The sequence below is a fragment of the Tamandua tetradactyla genome, chromosome 13 (genome assembly GCF_023851605.1).
Source record: "Tamandua tetradactyla isolate mTamTet1 chromosome 13, mTamTet1.pri, whole genome shotgun sequence".
NCBI classification, from domain to species: domain Eukaryota; kingdom Metazoa; phylum Chordata; class Mammalia; order Pilosa; family Myrmecophagidae; genus Tamandua; species Tamandua tetradactyla.
In genome coordinates, this window is record NC_135339.1 from 77,741,897 (window position 1) to 77,767,619 (window position 25,723).

A 25,723-nucleotide genomic window follows, 5' to 3' on the forward strand; every position below is an offset into this window, starting at 1 on the left:
TTGATTCACAGATTCAGGGGGGTGAAGCCTTTCTTTAGTAAATTAATACTTAAGAGAGAAAAAATAAAATTACTGAAGGATTGATCTGAGCTATACTGTAACAAGAACCTCCAGTTATAAATTACTGGCACACAGCAGGAGTCATTGTGTCCTTTCTATCGTAATCAGCTGCTTTTATATTTCCACTGATCAAGGTTGCTTTGATCATATCGTACACCTCCGGGATGTAAAAGGCATAGCATTCATTTGCTCTTCTTGTTGAGAACAGGGCAGGCATTTCTCTTACGACCTAGTAAAGTAATCCACTACAGAACTGTGAGGGTATTCTATGTGGGAAATTTGTTGTGTGTCTTTTAAATGTAGGTTTCAAAGCTTGAAATTATCCATGTCCTTTCCCATTTTTTCTCTTTGAGGAATAATACGTATCAAACATACATTCTGGGGATCTAACTTTTAAATGACCTTTTCAGTACTCATCCTTTTTCTCATTTTGATTTTCTCAGATAAATTACAACCACCTGGCCTTTTGTTTTAAAGAAGGTTACATACAAAATTGACCTTTTGATACTTATTGGAAGAACGAAGCCCATTGTATTTGAGATTAACTGCTGTTGCTATTTTCTGGATTATGTTTTAAAATAACACAATGGTTATTATGTTATAAAGGATGGTAAAACCTTTTTTTATGCTTGTTTGTTCCTAACCCATAGAAATGAATGAACTCTGAACAATAAACAGCTAATTTATATTTTAAAATGTAATTAATCTATTTAGATCCTATGTACCTGATGATTTGCATATTTAATTTCAATTTCCTTAAACCTTCACAACATCAATATTATCCTTTGACCAGTTTCCTGCTTCTCACCACCTTGCTTAAGATTCAGTCTTCTTTCTGTTTCTTGAACTGTAAACTCAGGCATGCCCACATGCCTCTCAGGACCTTACACTTGCTGTTCCCTTGCCTGAAATGTTCTTTTCTGGCTTCCTTTTGTTCACCTAATATTCCAGTTGCAGGCCCCTATGTGTTGTTTGTTTTTTTTTCTTGGTACTGTTAGGTTGGGCAATGAGGCCATTTCTGGAAAGTGATGTATGTCACTTCTGGTCTGAAACAGTGAGAATTTGTCAGTGAATTGCTAATCTCTTTTCTGCCATGATACCTGAAGAAGCCTCAGTTTGAAGTGGGAGAGCTACAAGTTTGAAGCAGCCTGTTTTGCTGAGTTACCATATGTAAATTTCCTAGACCTGCAGAAGATTTTGTGGGGCAAGAAATAAACTCTTCTGTGTTAAACCACTGAACTTTTAGCATGTTTGTAACCACAGTGTAGCATTACTTTTCTGACTGTGCAAGGTTTCAGGTCAAATGTCATTACTTAAGAGACCTCTGTAACTACAATATTGAAAGTAATCTCTCCCCACTCTCTGTACTCCTATCATTTTAGGTCTTCCATAGTAATTTTCTGTAATATTTTGTTTGTATGAACATACATTGAATAAACAAGAATTCTGTATTCTCTTAGTTGTGATTTATAAGTGCCCAAAGTAATGTTTAATGATAAACAATAAGCTTTTCATTTTTTATTTTTTGTTTTAATGGCAAGGGTGCATAACAATGAAACAAAACAAAACCTGCCTTGCGAAAGTCCATTGTATTTTCCTATTGCTCCTAAGGAAGGATAACCTATAGCAGCCTTTTTAAAGACTCTTCTAGGTTAATTTATTTTGCATGGTTTCTTTCATCTTCAAGTGAGATCAACTTTGGCAAAGTCTACATCAGCAATGACATCTGTGTCTATATGAAAGGATTAAGAATCCAAATTTCAATTTGTTAAATGGCACGAAGTAACCTTCAAAAAATTCTTAAATATTTTTACTTATCTTCTTTTTTTGCCCCCCAAAACATAGGTAAGGCTTTGTTACTTTCAACTCTGACCCACATAAATACTCCCTCCAATATCAGAAAGTTCTCAAAATTGTTTTTCTTCAGTCTCTGAGCAAATGGTCTAGAGAGCCCCTGGTATTTTTTAAAGCATGGGAAATCTTGCTGAATGAACTGAAAACAGTCATTTTAGTCATCCTGGCCAAGAGTGTCTGGCATATAGTAGAAGCTCAGTAAAACTTTGTTGAATTAATAAATGATTACAGCCGAAATTCTTTAGTAAGTAAATCAAGACACTAATGCACTCTTTATCAAATGGTTCTTAAAATGGACTTCTAATTTAAAAAAAGTAAAGAAAAGAGATATCTGCCCAGCTTTTAGTCTAATTCTTTAAGATCCATTCTTTTAAATGCTTGTTCTAGTTTGCTAGCTGCCAGAATGCAACACACCAGAAACGGATTGGCTTTTAATAAAAGGGGATTTATTTCGTTAGTTCCTCAGAGGAAAGGCAGCTAACTTTCAACTGAGGTTCTTTCTTACATGGGAAAGCACAGGACAATCTCTTCTAGCCTTCTCTTCAGGCCTCTGGGTTCCAACAGCTTTCCCCGGGGTGATTTCTTTCTTCATCTCCAAGGGTCTGGACTGAGCTGTGAGTGCTGAGATGAGGTATGCTGAGATGAGGTACGCTGAGATGAGGTATGCTGAGACGAGGTATGCTGAGCTGCTTGGGCTGTGCTATGTTGAGCTCTCTCATTTAAGCACCAGCCAATTAAATCAAACATCATTCATTGCAGCAGGTACACCTCCTAGCTGACTGCAGATATAATGAGCAACAGATGAGGTTCACGTATCATTGCCTTATGTCCACAACAAAAGACCTAGGTACCTTCACCTGGCCAAGTTGACAACAGAATCTAACTACCACAATGCTAAATAAAGAAGAACTTCAGAATCTTCTTCTACTACTTAATGAAATCTCTTGATGGGGCATTAAGACTTTACTGAGAATTATTTGTTATTACTAATGCATGACACACAGAGCTTTTAAAAGGGAATTTATTAAGTTGCAAGTTTACAGTTCTAAGGCTATGAAAATGTTCAAATTAAGGCATCCAGGGAAAGATACCTGGGTTCAAGAAGACCAATGAAGTTCAAGGTTTCTCTCTCAGCTGGAAAGGCACATGGCAACATCTGCTAGGTTTCTCTCCAGGAATCTTTAATGGCTTCCCTGGGACTTTTTCCGTTCTGTTGACTCTGTCAGTTCTGGTGGCACTAAAGCTTTTTCCAAAATGGTTCCCTCTGAAAGGGCTCCTGTAAGCAGCCCCACCTTGAATGGGTGGAGACACATCTCCATGGAAACCAGCTAATCAGAAGTTACCACCCACAATTGGATGGGTCACATCTCCATGGAAACAATCAAAAAGCTCCCATCCAGTAATATTGAATGAGGATTAATGAACTTGGCTTTTCTGGAGTACACAATAGATTCAAACTTGTACACCAAGTATCAGATATAAACAAGTATACAAAGATATATCATCAGTATAATCAAATTTTTTACATGGAAAATCAACTGTTTAGTATTTTGGAGATACAATGGGTTTTCTTTTGAAAAATCATTCACAAATTGGAATTCTTCATTAATGCTGTCCGCAGGTATATACTTGGTGAAAACCAGGAACTGGCTCTCCTATTACATGTTAGTATTTTTTTAGACTGAAGAGAAATGATGAAGCTATGAATTATTTCATAATCTAGCTCAAAATATTAAAAGAAATGCTAGTAAATGTTAGCTATTTCTGGAATGGATGTGATTATTTGATAGGGATATTGCTTCACTTTTCTTTGTTTGCTATAATCCACAAACTGGCTTGATATTTCCAAATAAAATGGCTTTACTAAAGTCTACCCACTGATAAGAAGCTCATTTGTCTTGATAAGCAAATTTGTGAGATGCTTTAAGATATAGCTTTTTTATTTAGACAGTCATATATATATATATATACCCATACTTATAATACCAAGGTATATTTTTTTTTAATTCATTCAGAAAGTTTTTAAAGACCTTGTATGGAATACATGGCAATGCTATCCTGCCGTATAGTGTGGGTGCCACCCACCTCACATATTGTAAATTTTCAGAATTCCATCAGACTTACTTCACATGGCAGTTATGATCTAAAATTAGTATGTAAAGACAAAATCACTCCATATAAAATACAGGTGGTATTTGATATACAACCTCATAAACACCAAAGTTTGAGAACAAATGAACTTAAAAAAAAAAGTAAAGAATAAAAAGAAATTTTAGAAATAGACATTTGAACACTGGACCCATTCTGCTTTTAAAATAATGTTCAAGTTCTTATCTAGGAAATATGGAAGTTAGAGATTTCTAAAGTAGTCCTGCTTGGTTTCAGGATTAACGTCAATTTGTTTTATTTTTAAGTAGTAATACATGTTGCTAGATATGTTGTAAGAATTTAAGGAAAAAGTGGAGTTACATTTGTTTCTGGATAAGGAGCAGTTAGCCTCCAAGCACAGAAGTAAGTTGAATGAGTAACTCTCAGAAATAGTAAAAAAAAAAAGAAAAGCTTTTTTTTTTTTTAAGAAAAGTGTCACTGATTAGTGCCAGATTCATTGACTCTCTAATACTCACCTATATGCACTTTAGAAGTCAGTGGTCTACAGGTGGAAGATTCTTGCCCTAGAGGATCTGTGAGGTCCCTTCTTCATTAAAATTATATGAAGAAAAACAAAATCCATGAGGAATGTGCCTTGGTCACGTCAATTATGTGGTTTTTATAATCCAAACAACAGAGAACTTCATTTGCTGATATTATGTAATCCTTAACTTGGCATTTTATGCATGGGCTTTGGTTTTAATTTGAGTTGAGTTATAACATATTTACTTTGAATTATAATTTACATTGAATCACATGTAAATTCACACCTACATGTCCACACATTCATGCATAAGTATATTTTGACATTAATATATAAGTGTTTTAGTTTGTTAAACTTGCAGAAGGCAATATACCAGAAATGGAGTATCTTTTAAAAAAGGGAATTTATTGTTGCAAGTTTACAGTTCTAAGGCTGTGAAGATGTCCAAATTAAAGGTAAGGCTATAAAATTGTCCAAACCAAGGCATCCAGTGAAAAATGTCTTGGCTCAAGAAGGCTGATGACATTAAGGCTTCTCTCTCAGCTAGAAGGGCACATGGCAACATCTGCTAGCTTTCTCTCCTCATTTCATAAGACTTCTCCAAGGGGGTTTTCCTTCTGCATCTATATAGTTCTCTGGCTGTGTGAGCTCTGTTGGTTCTAAAGCTTTTTCCAGAATGGTTTCCTTTTAAAGGGCTCCATTAAGCAACCTTATCTTAAATTGGTGGAGACACATCTCCATGGAAACCATCTAATTAAAGTTACTATCCACAATTGAATGGATCACATCTCCATGGATACAATCAAAAAGATCCTCCAACCCAGCAATATTGAATGAGGATTGAAGAGCATGGCTTTTCTGGGGTAAATGACAATTTAAAACCAGCACATTCCACCCTTTGGACCCCAAAAAGACACGTTCATTCCAAATACAAAATACATTCATTCCATCGTAATTTCACAAAGCCTTAAACCATTTCAGTAAAAGATAAATACAATAAGAGTCAGAAACAGTACAAAATATCAACAATGTCAGTTACAGGCATGGCCTGTCCTAAGGCAAAATTCTCCTCTGTCTGTTGATCTGTAAAATTTGGAATGAGTTATCTGCTGCCAACATACAAAGAAGGGACAGCCACAGAATACAAGTTTCCATTTTCATAAGGAGGAATTGGAAGGAACGCAGGGTTCACTTGACCCAAAGAGCTCTGGAACGCTGGAGGGAAAACCACTAGATTTCAATGTCTGAAAGTCATTTATCCTTAGGGCTTTAGAAAGTGGCAATCCCACCTTTTCCAAGGGCCTATGCAGTGGGTTGGCTGTTTCCAAATGAAACCTTGGAGAATATTGGGGAAACCACCTTTTTCTCGGCTGCACCCTCTCCATCAGGGCCACACCTGGGCTCTCTGCCATCTCTGAGGCACATGCGCAACCCTGTCAGAACAGTGTGGTGGCACCAAGGTTTCCCCAATCCCCAAGGAATGCTTTACCCTCTCCAAGGCTTGGGCACACTCTTCCGGAACAACGAGGTGGAAGGCCCACTCTGCCTTCAAGTGCTTAGGTGGGTCCACTCTCCTGGCCTGAAGTTTCTTGGCTTCAGATCTTAGCATCCATAATTCTGCCTTTGAAGTTATTTTCCCTTCAGTTTGCCCCTTTTCTTTCCTTTTAGTTCAGACTGCCGGTGGTATTGTTTATACAGATCCCACAACACTCTTGTCGATTTTCTATGTAGTAGATAGGGATGATAACCATCAGACAATTGAACTTTCCACAAATCCTTCCTGTATAACTCCATCTCCAATCCTGGCTTTTTCTGAAATGACTGACTGGTTCCATGTTTGGTTAATTCCTCATGTGGAGCACTATTCTCTGGGATCTCCCTTCTGGAAACCCAGAATTTTCTAGGCCATCAATTTCTGGTTTCATTGTACCCAAGAGTTCCATTATCAGCTTATCTCTTTCCTGATATATTTCACTATAAGCTGCAAGGAGAAACCAGGCCATATTTTGCACATTGAATTGGAAAAATCTCTTCTGCTAAATATCCAATTTTGTGGCTTTTAAAATCTGCCTTCCATCCAAAACCAGTAGTTAATTTTGCTGTATTTTCTGCCACTATAAAACAAGAATTGCCAACCTTCCAGTTTGCAATAACACATGCATCATTTCTGTCTAAGACCTTATCATTAGTATCTTTGGAGTCCACATTTCAACCAACAGTCTCTTCAAAGCATTCCAGGCATTCTCTATCAAGCTTCTCACAATTCTTCCAGAATCTTCCCCTTATCCATTTAAAAAGCTGTTCCAACATGTTTGATATTTGCAAACTGCAGCAGCACCCCACTTTTCCAGTACCAAAATCTGTTTTAGTTCGTTAAGCTACTAGAATGCAATATACCAAATATGGAATGGGTTTTAAAAAGGGAATTTATTAAGTTGCAAGTTTACAGTTTTCAGGCTGTGAAAATATCCAGATAAAGGCAAGGCTGTAAAAATTTCCAAACTGAGGCATCCAATGAAAGATACCTTGGCTCAAGAAGGCTGTTGACGTTCAGAGTTTCACTGTCAGTTGGAAAGGCACATGGTGATATCTGCTACCTTTCTCTCCTCATTTCATAAGGCTTTCCCAGGGGTGTTTTCCTTCTGCATCTCCAAAGATCTTTGGCTGTGTGGGCTCTGTTCTAAAGCTTTTTCCAAAATGCTTCCCTCTTAAAGGGCTTCAGTAAGCAAACCCACCTTGAATGGAGACACATCTCCATGGGAAACCATCTAATCCAAAGTTACCACCCACTATTGGGTGGGTCACATCTCTATGGAAACAATCAAAAAGATCCCACCCAGTGATATTGTATGAGGATTAAAGAGCATGGCTTTTCTGGGGTACATGACAGTTTCAAACCAGTACAATAAGCTATCTGCATTTTAAAGGAAATATTGAAACATACATTTTAATGGACGATCTGGAAATATTTTACATTCTTCTTCTGCCCTCCTCTGTCTGGTAGCAAGCTTGATGATATTGAAAGGTGGGTTCAGGTTCTGGGTCATGACTCCTCAGGAAGTAATCCTCCATACCTGCGAGACCTACCTGAAAAATTGCTGTGGCCATTGGACGACATTTTACTTTCAAACAATGAATTTTTTTTACTAACCTTAGAATTTAGTGGAATATTCTTAATGATCAATGGCTTTCTTGGGCAATCACTGAAGTATATTTTATACTTTAGAACAAATGTGGCAAAACAAACAATTGGCAAAGGAATTTCAGAAATCTTTGGAAGTGAATATTTTTGGTAAATTCTGTGAAGATCTTTCAAAAAACTACTCAAGTCTTTTCTTTTTTAGGTAAACAAAATGCATTCAATAGTAACATTATACTAATATCCAACAAATTAGACTTCAAATGTAAAAGAATTGAAAGAGATAAAGAAAGGTACTCTGTATTAATAAAAGGAACAATTCAACAAGAAAACATAATATTAATATTTATGCACCGAGCTAGAGTACTCCAAAATACATGAGGCAAACACTGACGACACTAAAGAGAGAAGTAGACACTTCTACATAATAGTTGGAAACTTCAATTCCCACTCTCATCAATGGATAGAACATCTAGACAGAGGATCAATAATGAAACAGAGATTTTGAATAATACAATAAATGAACTACACTTAACAGATATTTACAGAACATTACACCCCAGAACAGCAGGATACACATTTTTCTCAAGTATTCATGGATTGTTTTCAAGGATAAACCATGTGGTCAGACACAAAGCAAGTCTCCATAAATTTGAGAAGATTGAAATCATACAAAACAGTTTCTTGGATCATAAAGGAATGAAGTTGGAAATCAACAAACAGCAGAGGGCCAGAAAATTCAAAAATTTATGGAGGCTAAACAACACACTCTTAAACAACCAGTGGGTCAAGGAAGAAATTGTAAGAGATATCAGTAAATATCTTGAGGCAAATGAAAATGGAATAACAGCATATCAAAATTTATGAGATGCAGCAAAGGCAGTGCTGAGGGAGAAATTTATTGCCTTAAATGTCTATATTAAAAAAAGAAGAAAATGCAAAAATGGAGGAATTAGTTGTTCACCTGGAAGAACTAGTGAACAGCAAATTAAGCCCAAAGCAAACAAAAAGAAAGAAATAAGAAAGAATAGAGCAGAAATAAATGACTCATGAGAATATTATGAACAAGTATATGCCAACAAACTAGACAACTTAGATGAAAAGGACAAATTCCTAGAAACATGCAAATTGCTTATACTGACTTGAGAAGAAATAGAAGATCTAATCAAACCAATTACAAGTAAAGAGATCCATTCAGTCATCAAAAATCTTCCCACAAAAAATAGCCCAAGACCTGATGTCTTCACAGGAGAATTTTATCAAACATTACAAAAAGAACTAATGCCAATGTTCCTCAAAGTCTCCCAAACAATTGAAGAAAAAGGAATGATACCTAACTTATTTTACAAAGCTAATATCACTCTAATATCAAAATTGGATAAAGACGGTACAGGAAAAGAAAACTACAGACCAATCTCCCTAATGTAGATGCAAAAATTCTTAACAAAATACTAGCAAATCATATACAACACCACATTAAAAGATGTATACATCATGACCAAGTGGGATTCATACCAGGAATGCAAGAGTGATTCAACGTAAGAAAATCATTCATCATAATACAGCACGTTAACAAATCAAAAGGGAAAAAGCACATGATCATATCAATTGATGCTGAAAAAGCATTTGACAAAATCCAGCATCCTTTCCTAAAGAAAACATTTCAAAAGTTAGGCATTGAAGGAAACTTTCTCAATACTATAAAGGGCATATATAAAAAAAACCCATGACCAGCATCATACATAATGGTGAGAAATTGTAAATATTCCTTGAGATTGAGGAAGAGACAAGGATGCCCATTGTCACTGTTATTCATCATTGTATTAGAAGTACTAGCTGGAACAATTAGACAGGAAAAAGAAATAAAAGGCATGCAAATAGGAAAGGAAGAAATAAAACTTTCATTATTTGCAGATGACATGATCCTATACTTAGAAAATCCTGAGAAATCTACAGCAAAACTACTTGAGCTAATAAACAAATTCAGCAAAGTGGCAGGATACAAGATTAATACAATACAATACAAGTAATGTTTCTATACACAAGCAATGACCTATCTAAGGTGACAACTAAGGAAAAAATTCCATTTGGAATAGCGACCCGAAGAATTAGGTATATGGAATAAGCCTAACCAAGGATGTTAAGGACTTATACACAGAAAATTACAAAAAATTGCTAAAAGAAATAAAAAAATGAACTTAATAGATGGAAAGATATTCCATGCTTATGGATAGGAACGTTGAATATCATCAAAATGTCAATTCTACCCCAAGTGGTCTACAGATTCAATGCAATACCAATAAAAATCTCAACAACCTACTATGAAGACTTGGAAAAACTGATTATTAAATTTATATGGAAGGACAGAACCTCGAATAGCTAAAGACATCCTAAAAAGAACAGCGAACTGGGAGGTCTATCACTTCCTGACTTTAAAACTTAGTGTAAAGCCACAGTGGTCAAAATAGCATAGTACTGGAACAAAGATAAAAGGACTGAGCAGGGGAACAGAATCGAGAGTGTAGAGATTGACCACCAAGTATTGGGACATTTGATCTTCAATAAGGCCCCCAAATCCACTGAATTGGGACAGAAGAGTCTTTTCAATAAATGGACATGAAAACTCGATTTCAGTAGCCAGAAGAATGTAAGAGGACCCATACCTTATGCCCTATACAAAAATTAATTCAAAATGGATCAAAAGCCTAAATGTAAGAGCCAGTACCATAAAATGTATTGAAAAAATGTAGGAAACATCTTCAAAATCTAGTAATGGGAGGTAGCTTTTTAAACTTTACACCTAAAGCACAAGCTGTGAAAGAAAAAATAGACAAATGGGAACTCCTTAAGATCAAGAGCTTCTGTGCCTCAAAGGACTTTGTTAGAAAGGCAAAGAGGCAGCCAACTCAAGGTGAGAAAATATTTGGATACCACATCTCGGATAAAGGCTTGATATCCTGTGTACATAAAGAAAGTATACAGCTCACCAACAAAAGAACAAACAACCCAATTATAAAATGGTCAGAGAAAATGAATAGGCACTTTTCTGAAGAGCAAACACAGATGGCTAAAAAGCACATAAAGTGCTGCTCATCTTCACTGGCTGTAAGGGAAATGAAAATTAAGATGACAATGAGATATCACCTCACACCTAAAAGAATGGCTGTTATTAAACAAACAGGAACCTATAAATGTTGGAGAGGATGCAGAGAAATTGGAACACTTATTCACTGTTGGTGGGAATGTAAGACAGTTCAGCTGATATGGAAGTCAATTTGGCAATTCCTCAGCAAACTAAATATTGAGTTGCCCTATGATCTGGCAATACCAATACTCGGTATATACCCGGAAGCGTTAAGGGCAGTGACATGAGCAAACATTTGCACACCTATGTTCAGAGCAGTACTCTTCACAATTGCCAAGAGGTGGTAACAGTCCAGGTACCCATCAACAGATGAGTGGATAAACAAAATGTAGTATATACATATGATGGAGTATTATGCAGCATTTAGACAAAATAATGTCCCAAAGCATCAAGGTTCATCCATGTTGATGAACCTTAAGGACATAATGCTGAGTGAAATACATAAGACGCAAAAGGACAGATACTGTATGATTCCGCTATTATGACTCTGATAAAGCTGACCATGTTTTGGAGCAGCTAGAAGGACAAATATGAGATGAGGGCATGGTAGCCCATGACAAACTCTGAGAACTGTTCTGTAGCTGCTTGTTGAAGTGTGCCTTGAAAATTATTGCTTTTCTCTTTCTTTTCTGTATATATATGTTATATTTTAAACAAAAAATGATTGAAAAAAACTACAGGCAGCTGTAATAATATTAGATAAAAGAAAATCCTATAATCAAAAATTTGAAAATATTTAGTAACATGCCTCACTACTGTAGCAAAGTTGACATTGTAATAACTTTTTGCTTGCTATTTTGAGAACACACAGTTTTGATAGTTAATCAAATGGTATTTAAGATAGTGTTTAATACTTAGAATTCAAGTAACTCTGATATCTGTATCTGTAGATTTTTTTCCTTCCTTGCTTTAATTTTAAATTGATTAATGAAACATATTGTACAAGCAGGCTTTATGATGATTACGTATATAATTTTTTTAATATGACTATGGATAAGCTAACTAAGATATCCATATTAAGTGGTTAAGATTTCCATATGTTAATTGTAAAAATATATGTTACGAAAGTATTTAGTAACATAAGTCATTACTATAGCAATGTAAATATTTGTAAGATCTTTCTACTTGATGTTTAGAGAACATTCACAGTTTTGACAGTTGATCAAATGGTATTTATGTTAGTGTTTAATACTTTGAATTTAAGAACTTTGCTATCTGAATTTGTAGATTTTTTCCTTATTGCCTTAATTTTAAATTGATTTATGAAACTTACTGCACAAACACGGCTTTACAATGAATATATGGATACTTTATTTAATATGCCTATTGTTAGCTAACTAAGATATCCATTTTTGATGGTTCTAAGTGTATTATTTGTTTTCTTAAATAAAAAAATAAAAATAAATTTAAAAAGATAAATGTAGAAAACAGAGTAAATATAAGATTTTTAAAAAGAAGTAACACTTGAAATAAAATAGAGACAATAAACAAACAAACCAAATAAATAAATAATAGAGCGGATAAGGAATATGGAATTTTGCATGTGTTCTTTTTTTTTTTTTGTATGCTATATGGCACCATCACATTTCATTATTTTTCCATGTGAGTATTCCATTATTACAGCACCATTTGTTGAATTTGTTTGTTTGTTTTTTGGGAAGTGCATAGTCAGGAATCAAACCCAGGTCTCCCTCATGGCTGGCGAGAATTCTACCACTGAACTACCCTTGCACCCCCTTTTTTTAATTTTTATTTTTTCCTTGAGGTGATGAAAATGTTCTAAAATTAATTGTGGTGATGAATGCACAATTATATAATGATACTGTGGGCCATTGATTGTATACTTTGGATGGATTATTTGGTGTGAATATATCTCATTTAAATTTCCTTAAAAACAATAATAATAATAAAAATTAAAAGAATACTTTAACAAAAAAAAAAAAAGAAAAGAAAAGAATAACCTATTTCCAGTAGGTCAAAGATTGTAGAGGCCTGGAGGAAAGTGATTGGTGTAACCTGAATGAAGATGTATGGCCAAGCCACTTGCTACAGGTGGCAACATCACTATCTAGGAAAACCAACTTCATAGTGGAAGTAAAAGATTTGTGATATTCTGAATTACAGTTTGAGGCTCGTGCCTTTCAGATTTATTTATATAAAGTGCTAAAATACCACATTTTCCTAACTCAATGATACTAAAAAATATCCCACTTCTCTTTACTTCTTCACCTCAACCTAACAACAAAAGTACAAAATTGATTGTTTACTTACATTACTCTCTGTTAAAAGTGTTTGTGTTAATAGCAGAAATACCTTATTTCATGAATTGTTGTGTATAACTCTAATTCAGACACTTTGTTCATTGCTCCTTTTATGGCTTTCCAACATATTAGGAATATAGCTGTTAACAAAAATATTTAAACATTATAATAATTTTATGGCAGCTTTTTTCCATAATTTTGCAGTATTAAAATATTGTAGATGAGGACCATATGAACCCTAATATGGATTTGAAATATAGGTCCACAAAACTGCCCCATTCTAAAAAAAGAATAAATGTTCATATACTTTGGAGGATAAGACAAATTCTAGAATATCAAAAGACATCATAGTTCTAAAAGTTTTTTCATAATTAAAATCAGTTTTATCATAACTTGCCTTCACACATTCAGATGATACAGATTTTTTTTACTTTCATTCACTCATTCATTGTTCATTCATCAAACACTGTTGACTTGGTGTTATGGGGAATAAATTCATATAAAAATAGGTTTTTGCCTTAAAGAAAATTTCAAAAAAACATAAAGATATAAAGGTAATACCATGTTGGTGTATTAGTTCTGGTGAGGGGTGATCACTTCAAGCAGTTGATGGAGTCAAAGGACATTTAAAGGTGGGGAAGAAGGATAATGAATGGAACCTTGAAATAAAAACATGGAGATATGACGACAAAATTGGTTGCTGTTTTGTTTTGGTGTATGTGTGGTTTAAGGATTATTATCCTAAAATTTATTAGAGAGTTGTATGTATGTATAAAAGAAAATCCTAGGGTGCATAGGGAAGGTGGCTAGTATAATCTTTGAAGAATGGTGCAATATTTGAATTAGCAATATTGAGTGGAAAGAATTATCTTTATTCATATATAGATTTGATATTCAATCTGACTATACCTGGTTACTGTCATATTTGAGCACAGATTTTCATATTTTAAAATTCCATAGTTTGTTTTGTAAGTTATTTTGAATAGTGAAAGAGCTATCATGGACAAAAAAATATGATACTCAGAATATCCCTATTTTTTTTTTATTTTCTTCACAACAATTTTTATTGCAGCATGATTATATTCTATTGTTATGATCAATTTGTCCTCTTGGCTTTGTCTTTCTGCTGAATAACTGGCAATTGCAGATTAGTTACAAAACAGATACATCTGTTAAATTGCTTCTTATGAATGTACAAAATGTTGAACCTCATTTTATATAAAAAAATACAATCACAGAAAATAAATTGATTTTCAAAAGTTCTCAAAAAAGTACTATATATTTTCTCATAATTTTCAGGTTGTGTTTTTATCATCCCAAGTTACAAATGTCAGAAAGCAGTTCCAAATCGAATTTAGTTTACCACAATCATGATATTTCCAACTCTCTTCATAAATTTGTAACATTTGTTAAAAGGAAAAGTAGTAGAGCAAAATGTATTACTACTGAAGAAAATAGGTGTGTGATAATTAGTGGGCCAGCTTCAAATACAAAATTAGTGCTTGAAATTTAATGTTTTAATGGCACCAGTTATTCTGTGCTCAGAATGTGCCAGACTCCTTGCTGAGCAGTCTATGTTCATAGGCTATGGCATAGATAATTATCGTCATTCTTATTTTATAGGTGACGGGGAGCATGAGCCTTAGAGAGATATTAGTGATTTGATTATGGTCCAATAACTAGTAAATGGAGAAACTAGAATCCAAACCAAGTCCTCTGAGGTGTAGGTATAGGTACTATTATTACTCCCACTTTACAGATGAGTAAAATTGAGGCTTATAGTGGTATAAATAATATCATTAAGCTCAAACAATAAGTGGAAAAACTGGTATTTATACCCATGTCTTTCTAACTCAAGTCTAACTATATTGTCTATTAATATTTATACTTAATTTTGACAAAATTAAGTTCTAAGCATGTTGATTACATCCCTTTATTCTGACATATAGAGGCAACATTTGAGATAATTGGGAGAAGGAGGGAAATCTTTAAGGAAAGGGCTGAAGGCCAGATGTTAGTAGAAAAAAGAACCACACTTCATTCTGTTTTATGATTTTAGGTCTGTCTCACCAAGTCACAAGTATCTCAGAAAGAAATTATTTACCCTGAAGAAATTATTTACCGTTCCTAAATTTTACAGTAAGAACATTTGCATTAATTTCCCAAAATTGGAAACTCAGCCAATGCCAGCAAAAGTCCTCTAGTCCCCCATTAAGTGCCTAGAGTAGATTTATCTGACTAAATCCCTATCTGCATCATTTCCTGTAGGCTCTTTTGTGTCTTGTGGTGGACTGAACCGTGTACTCTAGTTTGAACACGTTCTTGGCCTTGTCCACATGCTGATGGGTGTGGACCCACTGGAAATCAGAGCTCTTGAGGCTGTTATTTCAGTTCAGTTAGGGTGTGACCCAACTGAACCAGGTAGGACTTCAATTTGGATTACTGGAGTTCTTCATAAGCAGAATGAAATTCAGAAATAAGGAGAGCAAGCCACGGAGAATCTCGAGTAAACAGAACCTAAGAGAAAGGCGACATCACCACCATGTGCATTTCCATGTGACAGAAAAGCCAAGGGAACCCAAGGATTGCTGGCCATCCAGAAGATACTGACCCTGGTATCAGACCTTCTTCTATCCTCTGAAACTATGACCCAGTGAATTCCTGTTGATAAACCAAAACATTTTGTGATATTTGTGATCATAAAATCAGAAAACTAAGACATGCCCTATTTTTTTATTTCACCATGTTCTGTTTTCCAGACATAATGTTAAGGTCCTGGGCATGAACAAAACTTTTCTTCTTTGCAAAGACCTAGGCACATACCTTAACCAGCATTCACTTCTTAAATGTAATAGAGACTCAAAGCCCAGAAGACAAATAGGATCTTTAAAATAGCTTTGCATTCTACTAACTTTTTTTTTAAAACTGAACAAAAGTATTAGACAATCACTGATTTTTTTTATTGTGTTGGCAGTCATGATAATACATTATATTCCAGGAACTCTTTTCTTTGTCAAAAATAGATATTACGAATATTAATAGATTTACAAAATTACGGTTTGTGACATTGAGTACTCATTAATTATATTTTAGAGACCTTTCATTTTAGGTATAAAATTTTCCTTATAGATGATGAAATAGAAGCTATTCATTTTAAGAAATCACTTCATCATATGTGATACCATTCATAAGCTGAAGAGAACTAATACAATGAGGCAATTTTCCTTTATCTGTTAGAAAATTGCATTTAAAGCTAAACTAGAATATATAATTTTCTTAAAACTATGCATTATTATAGGAAATACAGTTTGTATGTTTGGGGTAGGGGGAGTGTTTGTGTGTGTGTTTCTACCAGAGACAAAGAGTGTGTCTTCTGTGCTTAATATCCTTGGCATTTGAAATAGCATTGTCTGCATTTTTGCATAGACAGGCTCTTCAGATCAATAGGCCACTCTTATTGAGAGAGGCACAAACCAGATTCTGCTTGCCAGCAGCGATATCTTTAAGAATATGATTTTGAGTTTATATTAAAGTGAATAATATGGTGGTTTAGATCTCATTTACTTTTACTTTGAAAATATTTAAGAATCTCATTACCACTTTTAAAGAAAATATAGTTTAAGAACTTAAGCACTCATTCAGTAATAGATATTTATTTCCATCCCAATACTTGCATGTTCTCTTTGTAATAATAAAAATAAAAAGCTTAGCGCCTGCCCATACTGAAAAATAAAAAAATAAAAAGCTAAAGTTATATTTTAAATCATTTCATGAACACTGTCACTGTTGTGTCACAGGTATTAAATCAAGAATGCTAAATAGTAAGCTGCCATAAGGTGTTGGTTTATGCTCCTTCATTATGTACAAGGGAATTTTATGAATGATTCATGACATTGCTACATATATTTACATTCAAATACATCAAAGTAGTTAATGTTTTAAGTTAATGCCAGTGAATCTTTAAAAATCTCTGTGAATAATTAAGCCATTCATTCTGTTCAAGGATTTTCCCTGTCTTCAAAGATATGATATTATTCTCATTTGAAAGAGTATTTAATTGCATTACTCATCCACTTTTAATATTTAATAATAATTTTATTAGCTGTACAGAATGAGAGGGGCAAGATTTGCAATATCTAGTGATGGTCATCAATTTTTTTCTTATCATGCCTAATGAATATTGTAATTACAAGGAGAGGCAGAAATATAAATTAGTTTGGGTTGGTTAAGACTTGCTTGTTTTTTGGCTTTAGCCTGTGCAAATCCCAGAAAAGGCACAGGGAGACAGAAGCAAATATTGGGGATTCTTGGAAACCATCGCATAAAATTTCCACACCTACTAATCTTTACTCATTTTTAAATAATGAGTGCAGAGGCTTTGAATGAAGTTATAAACAGTTCCAGTAATAATCCCTGCTGGTTCCAAAGCAATTGACAAGGGATCTTGACAACTTATAAAACTTAGTCTTGGAAGGCATATGTTCCTTTAATCTCCTATTAATGCAATTTGACAACTTTTCTTTATCTTAAACATTTTACTGCTTTCAGCTAAGATCCAAGCACAAATTGTTTTGAGTGGGAAAACTTGGTAGAGCCATCATCATAATAGCACTTTTTTTACTTAAGTAGCACCTCTCACCTGCAGTTTTCAATGTGCTATTGAGTACCTTTCATTAGGCCTGTGGGATGGAGGTCAGGGGAAAGGATCTTTGTACGCACCATACATTTAAAGCCTCTATGGAAAGATAACCCAGGCCATGGGGAGAAAGCAAATTTCATCTTTAATGATCTAGATATTGATATGTATATGAAAAAATTCCTAAACTTTGATTGCCTTTGTTCAAAACTGAAACCTAGTATTGTTGATTTTGATGTGATTTTTTAAACCTATTTTAAAACAAATCATTTTTAACCCCCTCCAGCAACTGCTTCGAGAACGACAGCAGATGGCCAGCCGTCCCTTTGCTTCTGTTGATGTAGCATTGAAAGTAGGAGCTGAACAAACAGACTTTCTGCGAGGGCCATTAGAGGTAGGAACAGTGGTGCTGAAAGGGGACCATTGTGATTTGCATATTTATATAGCTTCTCTAATCTGCATCTGCTTCTGAAGCCAAACAGAGCCTGATTATCTAGAGTTGACAAGAATCAGCTACATATGTTATGCCATTTTCAAGGCACATAGTTTTAATAGTATGACATGAGCTGTAACAAAATCCACTGGAGAATCTATTAGCCCAGGCAAGAGTGACAGACTGCTCGCCTGGCAGACTTTCACTGACAGATAGGAGCTGAAGGAATTTAAGTTATGAGCATGATGGAAGAAGCAAAGCTTCTATATTTAGTCCTTGGAGTACCCTATGCCCCTAGTTAACAGTTCACATCAATCTTCATTTAAAAGTTTATAATAAAAGGTGGGTAGAGAGGACTTGCATTTAAATTAGATACTTTCATTTTTAAATGTTAAGAAGTATAGAATGTAGTGAATATTTTAATTTGTGGTTAATAACTGTATCATTACATTTCTTTATTGAAAATCCAGAAACAGAATGAAGTAAAACCAATTATTAAGTACTAGTAAATGTCATATTAGAAACATGAAATAATGCCTGACTTTAAAATATTTTTGTATTCTATTGATTAGAGAAGTTATGGGTTTACAAAACAATCATGCATAAAATAGAGAATCCCTATGTACTAAGCCTATTGTTAACCCCTTGCATTAGTGTGGTACATTTGTTACAGTTGATGAAAGCACTTTTTTATAATTGTACTTTCAAATGTAGTCCGTGGTTAACTTCAGGTTCACTGTGTGTTGTGCAATTCCATGGTTTTGTTTTAAACTTTTATTCTAGTAACACAACCTAAAGTTTCCCCTTTTAATAACATTGATATATATAATTCAGGGCCGTTAATTAGGTTCACAGTGCTGTGCTACCATCACCATCATCCATTTCCAAATCTTTTCCATCATCCCAAATAGAAACTGCACATTTTAAGACTTAACATCCTATTCCCAATCCCTACCCTGTCCCCCTGTTAAACGATATTATCAATTCTGATTCTTTGAGTTTGCTTATTCTAGTTATTTCATATCTGTGAGATCATACAATATTTGTCCTTTTATGTCCTGCTGATTTCACTCAACATGTGTTCAAGTGTCATCTATGTTGTTGTATGTATTAGAACTTCATTTCTGTGTCAGAATGTTGTTCCACTGTGTGTATATACCACATTTTGTTTATCCATTCATCAGTTGGATTTTATCTTGCTTTCATGTTTGACAATTGTGTATAATGCTGCTAAAATCATCAGTGTGCAAAAATCTGTTCAAGTCCCTGCTTTCAGTTCTTTTCTTATGGTAAATCTATACTTACCTGTCTGAGGAACTCCCAAACTGTCTTCCACAGCAGCTACACCATTGTACATTCCCACCAACAATCAATGATTGTTCCTGTTTCTCCATGTCATCTCCAAACTTGTAATTTTCCATTTTCTTAATAGTAACCATTCTAGTGGGAGTGAAGAGATTTCTCCTTATGGATTTGATTTGCATTTCCCTAATGGCTAAAGATGTTGAACATCTTTTACATACTTTTTGACCATTTGTATACCTTCTTTGGAGAGATGTCTATCCAAGTATTTTTGCCCATTTTTTGAATGGGTTGTCTGACTTTTTATTGTTGAATTGAAGGATTTATTTATATATTATGGATAGTGAACCATTATTTGGAACCACTATGTGGTTTCCAAATATTTTCTGCTATGGTATACATTCTCATTTTACTTTCATGATGTAGTCTTAGAGGTGCAAAAACTTTTAATTTTGATGAGATTGCATTTATCTGTCTTTTTCTTTTATTGCTTGTGACTTTGGGTGTGAAGTCTAAGAATCTATTGCCTAACACAAGGTCCTGAAGATGCCTCTAGGAGTTACATTTTTCTTCTAGGAGTATTATAGTTCTGGCTCCTATATTTAGGTCTTTTATCCATTTTGAGGTGATTTTTGTATACGGTATGAGATAAGGGTTCATCTTCATTCTTTGGCAAATGGAGATCTACTTTTCCCAGCAACATTTGTTAAAGAGACTATTCTGTCTCAACTGAGTGGCCTTTGCCCATTTGTCTAAAATCAGTTGGCCATAAATGTTAAGGTTGACATCTGAACTCTCAATTCAATCCCATTTGTCTGTATGTCTGTCCTTATACCAATACCAAGCTCTTTTGATTACTCTGGTTTTGTATTGTTTTAAGATTGGTAAGTGTGAGTCCTCCAGCTTTGTTCTTCTTTTTCAGGATGGCTTTGGCCCCCTTACCCTTCCATATAAATTTGATGATTGGCTTTCCATTTCTGCAAAGAAGATTTTTGGAATTTTGATTGGGATTGAGTTGAACCTATAAATTGCTTTGGGTAGAATTGACATCTTGACAATCTGTAAACACAGAATGTCTTTCTATTTATTTAAGTCTTCTTTGATTTCTTTTAGCAATGTTTTAAGTTTTCTGTATACAAGTTCATTGCATCCTTAGATTTAGTCTAGATATTTGATTCTTTTGTTATTGTAAATGGGTTTTTCCCCTTGATTATCTCCTCAGATTGCTCATAACCATTGTACAGAAACACTACTGATTTGGGAGTGTTGGTCTTGTAAACTGTCTCTTTGCTGAATTTATTGGTTAGCTCTAGAAAGTTTGTTGTGGATTTCTCAGGATTTTCTGTATTTAGGATCTTGTTACCTACAAAGAGGAAAAGTTTTACTTCTTCCCTTCAAATTTAGATGTGTTTTATCTCTTTTTCTTTCAAATGGCTTTGGCTAGAACTTTCAGTACAATGCTGAGCAGCCATGGTGACAGTGGGCATCCCTGTCTTGATGCCGATCTTACAGGAAAACTTTGTCTTTCACCATTAAGTGTGAGATTAACTGTGGGTCTTTCATTTATACTCTTTATCATGGTAAGGAAATTTTCTTCAATTCCTAGTTTTCTAAATGTTTTTATCAAAAAGCGGTACTAGATTTTGTCAAATGTTTTTTTCGTGTCAATTGAGATGGTTATGTGTTTTTTTCCCCCCATCTTCATTCTGTTAATGTATTACAGTAATTTATTTTCATATGTTGAAACAACCCTGCATAACTAGGATAAATCCCTATTGATCTTGGTGTATTATCCTTTAAAGTGCTGCTAGATTCAATGTTCTAGTATTTTGTTGAGGATTTTTACATCTATTCAAAATAGTTATTGGTGTGATTTTCTTTCTTTGTGGTATTTTTATCAGGCTTTAGTATGAAGGTGACATTGGCCTCATAGAATTAATTAGGGAATGTTCCTTCCTTTTCTGTTTTTTTGGAAGAGCTTAAGTAACTCTTAATTGGTGATAATTTTTCTTGGAATGTTTGGGAAAATTGACCTGTGAAGCCATCTGTTCCTGGGCTTTTCTTTATTGGCAGAATGTTAATCTCTGATACAATCTCTTAACTAGTTATCAGTTTGTTGAGATCTTTTCTTTCTTCTTGAGTCAGCGTAAGTACTTTATGTGTTTCTGTGAATTGTGCGTGTCATCTGTGCTATCCTATTGGTGGCATATAGTTGTTCGTAGTATTCTCTTATGGTCATTTTTTATTTCAGTAGGGTAAGTAGTAATGTCCCCTTTATCACTTAAGATTTATTCGTGTCCAATCTCTTTTTTTCTTTCTCAGTCTAATTCTAGATTTGCCAATTGCATTGATCTCTTCAAAGAACCAATTTCTCATTGATTCTCTTTATTGTTTTTCTTTTATTCCTTATTTCATTTGTCTCCACTATATCTTTGTTATTTTCTTCATTCTGCTCACTTTGGGTGTAATTTGATCTTTTATAGCTCTTCTAGTTTTTAAGGTTAGGCCTCTGATTTGAAATTTTTCTTCTTCTTTAAAATAAGCATTTAGAGCTATTAATTTCCCTCTCAGCACTGCTTTTTTGCATCCCATAAGTTTTGGCATCTTGTATTTTCCTTTTCATTTGCCTCAGGATATTTTCTAATTTCACTTGTGATTTCCCAATAACTCATTGGTTGTTTAAGAGTGCATTGTTTAATTTCCACATTTGTGAATTTACCATTTCTCTCTCTGTTATTGATTTCTAGCTTCTTTCCATTGTGATCAAAGAAGATACATCACCTGATTTCAATATTTTAAAATTTTTTGTGAATTGTTTTATGACATAAAATATGGTGTATCCTAAAGATTAATCCATGGGCAATTGAGAAAAATGCATATCCTGTTATTTTTTGGGTAAAGAGTACTAAATATGTCAGTTAGGTCTAGATATTCTAACCACATTGCAAGTGGTATATTTAATTTCCTACTACTAATGTAGAACTGTCTATTTTTCCCTTCATATCTGTCAGTATTTTCTTCATATATATTTGGACTCCAGTGTTAGGTGGATATATATTTATAATTGTTCTGTCTTCTTGTTGAAGACCCCTTTATCAGTACTTAAGTACTTCTTTGTCCAACATAATAGGTTTTGGCTTAAAATCTTTTTTATCTGATATTAGTATAGCTACCCCAGTTGTCTTTTTGTAACTACTTTCATGGTATATTTTTCTCATCCTTTATCTTTCAACCTACAAATGCCTGTGACTTTAAGGTGAGTCTTTTGTAAACAGTGTATGATTGGGTCATGCTTTCTAATCCATTCTGCCAATCTCTGCCTTTTGACATGGGACATTAATCCATCCACATTTAAGTTCACTACTGATCATGCAGGGCTTTCTTCTGTCATTTTGCTATTTACTCTTTGTAAGTCGTACACTTTTTTCCCCTCAATCATCTCATTAATACCCACTTTGATATTTATTTCTTTTCATTTTTTTGTACTGTACTATATTAAGCCACTCTCATTTCTACTGTACATATTTTTCATATATTTTCTTTGTGGTTATGATGGTTTGAAAATTTAACAACCTAAATATATAAAAATTGTATTTGATATGATACCAACTTGACTTCAATAACATACACATGCACTATTCCTAAACCTTTCAGTCTCAGTACCTTTTTTTGTACTTACTACAAATTTATCTTTGAATATTGTGCATCCAGTACCACAGAGGTATCATATGCATTTATCACCAGTAGGAAGTAAGAAGTGAAATTACATACTAAAAAATACAACAGGATTGTCATTTATAATTACCCAAAATGTTACCTTTTCTGCAGATCCATGTTTATGTATGCTCTTGAAGCACTGTCTAGTGTCTTTCCTTCCAGTGTGAAGAAGTCCCTTTAGCATTGCTTGTAGGGCAGGTGGGGTGGTGACAGGCTCCTTCAGCTTTTGTTTATCTGGGAATATCTTCATCTTTCCCTCATTTTTGAAAGAAATTCTCACCTGATATAAAATCTTGGTTGGCAATTATTTTCTTTCAGCACGTTTAGAATTAAACCCCTTCCTATTTACCCCCATGACTTCTGATGAGTAATTGGCACTTAATCTAATTCAGACACTCTGTACATAACTCATAGCTTTTCTCTTGCAGCTATCAGAACTCACTTTGTTCTTTGCATCTGACAGTTTGATCGATAGGTGATAGGTGTATTTTTCTTCATATGTATCCTGATTAGTGTTCTCTGAGCTTCTTGGATGTGCATATTCATGTATTTTCTTATGTTTGGGATGTTTTATTTTATTATTTTTTTAATATTCCTTCTGCCCTTTACTCTCTTTCTTCTTCTGGGGCTCCCATAATACATGCATTGTATGCTTGATGCTCAGCTATTTTCACTTTTTTATATATCTTTATTCTTTCTGTTCCTCAACCTGACTCATTTCATTTTTCTTGTCTGAGTTTGCTGATTATTTCTTCTGCCAGCTTCAACCCACTGTAGAAACCCACCTGGGGACTTTTCATTTCAGTAATTGTAGTTTTTAATTCCATTAGTTCTATTTGGTTCCTTTTTAAAAAATTTCTGCCCTTTTGTTGATATTCTCATATTATTCATTCATTGCTTTCCTAATATCCTTTAGTTTTTTTCTCTGTATTTTCTTTCATATCCTTGAGCATGAAGGTCAGTGAAGATCATGTTTTTAAAATTTTTATCTGAATGTCCATAGTCTGGTCTTCTTCATTGATGCTTTCCAGATTTTATCTTCTTCCATTGGATCAGCTATCATTTTCTTTTTATCTTTGCATCTTGTAATCTTTATTGTATGCTATATATTTTAATATTTTGAAATGTTAACTCGTAGGGCAAGATGGCAACTTAGTGAGGTGTGGGATTTAGTTTGTCCTCCAGAGCAGCAAGTAAATAGCCAGGAACAGTACAGAACAACAGCTGGGGCTACATCAGTGACCGGACACACAGCATACACCAGTTTGGAACAGGTGTACCAGCTGAGAACCCACACAGAATTCTCATTAGATAGAACCGGAAACCTTCTCAGCTTCCAATATTTCCCCAGGCAAGGGTAGAATTACACTGTTCTGAAATACAAAGTAACTAGTCAGGTGAAAGAAGTTAAATCCCTGAAGACTGTACCTTTCCCAAGAGAATTCAGCTCAAGTGGAATTCCTCCTTCAAGGAATTCAGACCACGGCTGCTGGAGGGACAGTCTGCTGAAATTAAAGGCACCATATCACTTTACACTGGTGGAGATCCACGGGCAGATAAGCACTGCATATTTGGCAGGATAGGAAAAGCACAGAGTCTAGAGGATTTGTAGAAAAGTCTGACAACCTGCTGGGTCTCACCCTCAGGGAAAACTGATGTTGGCGACTCTTTCCTTCTGAGAGGAAGCCAGTCCTGTCTGGGAAAATCGGATTGGAGCCTATAATATCTGAGGAGACCCTCCTCAAAAAAAAAAGACTTCCTATAGGCAGTTCAAGAAACAGAAAAACAAAAATTGAAAATTGTGATCAGTTAAACAGACCCTATACTAGGGATCTAGAATAAGTTGAATTGAATGTTAAAGGACAGATAAGAAACAAAGCCATCCAGCAAGAAAATCCTACTAAATGAGTGAAAACAATCTTTAGGATAAACTAATTAAGGAAAACAAATGCTTAGATGCCTGCAAAAAATAATGAGTCATACTAGGAAAGTCGAAGATATAGCTCAGTCAAAGGAACAAACTGACATTTCAGATGAGATACAGGAGTTGAAATAACTAATTCAGGATGTTCGAACAGACATGCAAAATCTCATCAAAAATAAAATCAATGAGTTGAGGGAGTATATAAAGAAGGCACTGGGTGAACAAAAAGAAGAGATCAAAAGTCTGAAAACCCAAATCACAAAACTTATGGGAAGTAAAGGCCCAATAGGAGAGATTAAAAAAAAAAAAAAAAAAGGAAACCTGTGACAATAGATTTGAAGAGGCAGAAAAAAGGATTAGTGAACTAGCGGACTGGGCATCTAAAATCTGACAACAAAAGACAATATAGGGAAAAGAATGGAAAAGTATGAGCAGGGTCTCAGAGAACTGAATGACAACATGAAGCGCTTGACTATACATGTTATGGTAGTCTCAGAAAGAGAAGAAAAAAGAAAAGGAGGTGAAAACGAATGGAAGAAATAATCCATGAAAATTTCCCATCTATTATGAAAGACAAAAATTACAAATCCAAGAAGTGCAATAATAGATCCAAATGTACA

At 34.4% G+C, this 25,723-nt stretch overlaps 1 protein-coding gene and 1 pseudogene across 5 annotated transcripts in view; one reads left to right on the forward strand and one right to left on the reverse strand.

The window, feature by feature from the left end:
- Window positions 1-7,664, reverse strand: part of LOC143654579 (mitochondrial ornithine transporter 1 pseudogene) — a 33,050-nt pseudogene extending 25,386 nt beyond the window's left edge.
- ATRNL1 (attractin like 1) overlaps window positions 1-25,723 on the forward strand; it is a 931,221-nt gene that overhangs the window by 650,545 nt on the left and 254,953 nt on the right. For all 5 annotated transcript variants that reach the window (XR_013161757.1, XR_013161758.1, XM_077126124.1 and 2 more), the window contains exon 27: window positions 18,014-18,121. Coding sequence is in view for 3 of the 5 variants with exons in the window: in XM_077126124.1 (XP_076982239.1) it covers window positions 18,014-18,121 (108 nt within the window). In the remaining 2 variants the exon portion in view is untranslated. The remainder of the gene's footprint in view (window positions 1-18,013; window positions 18,122-25,723) is intronic.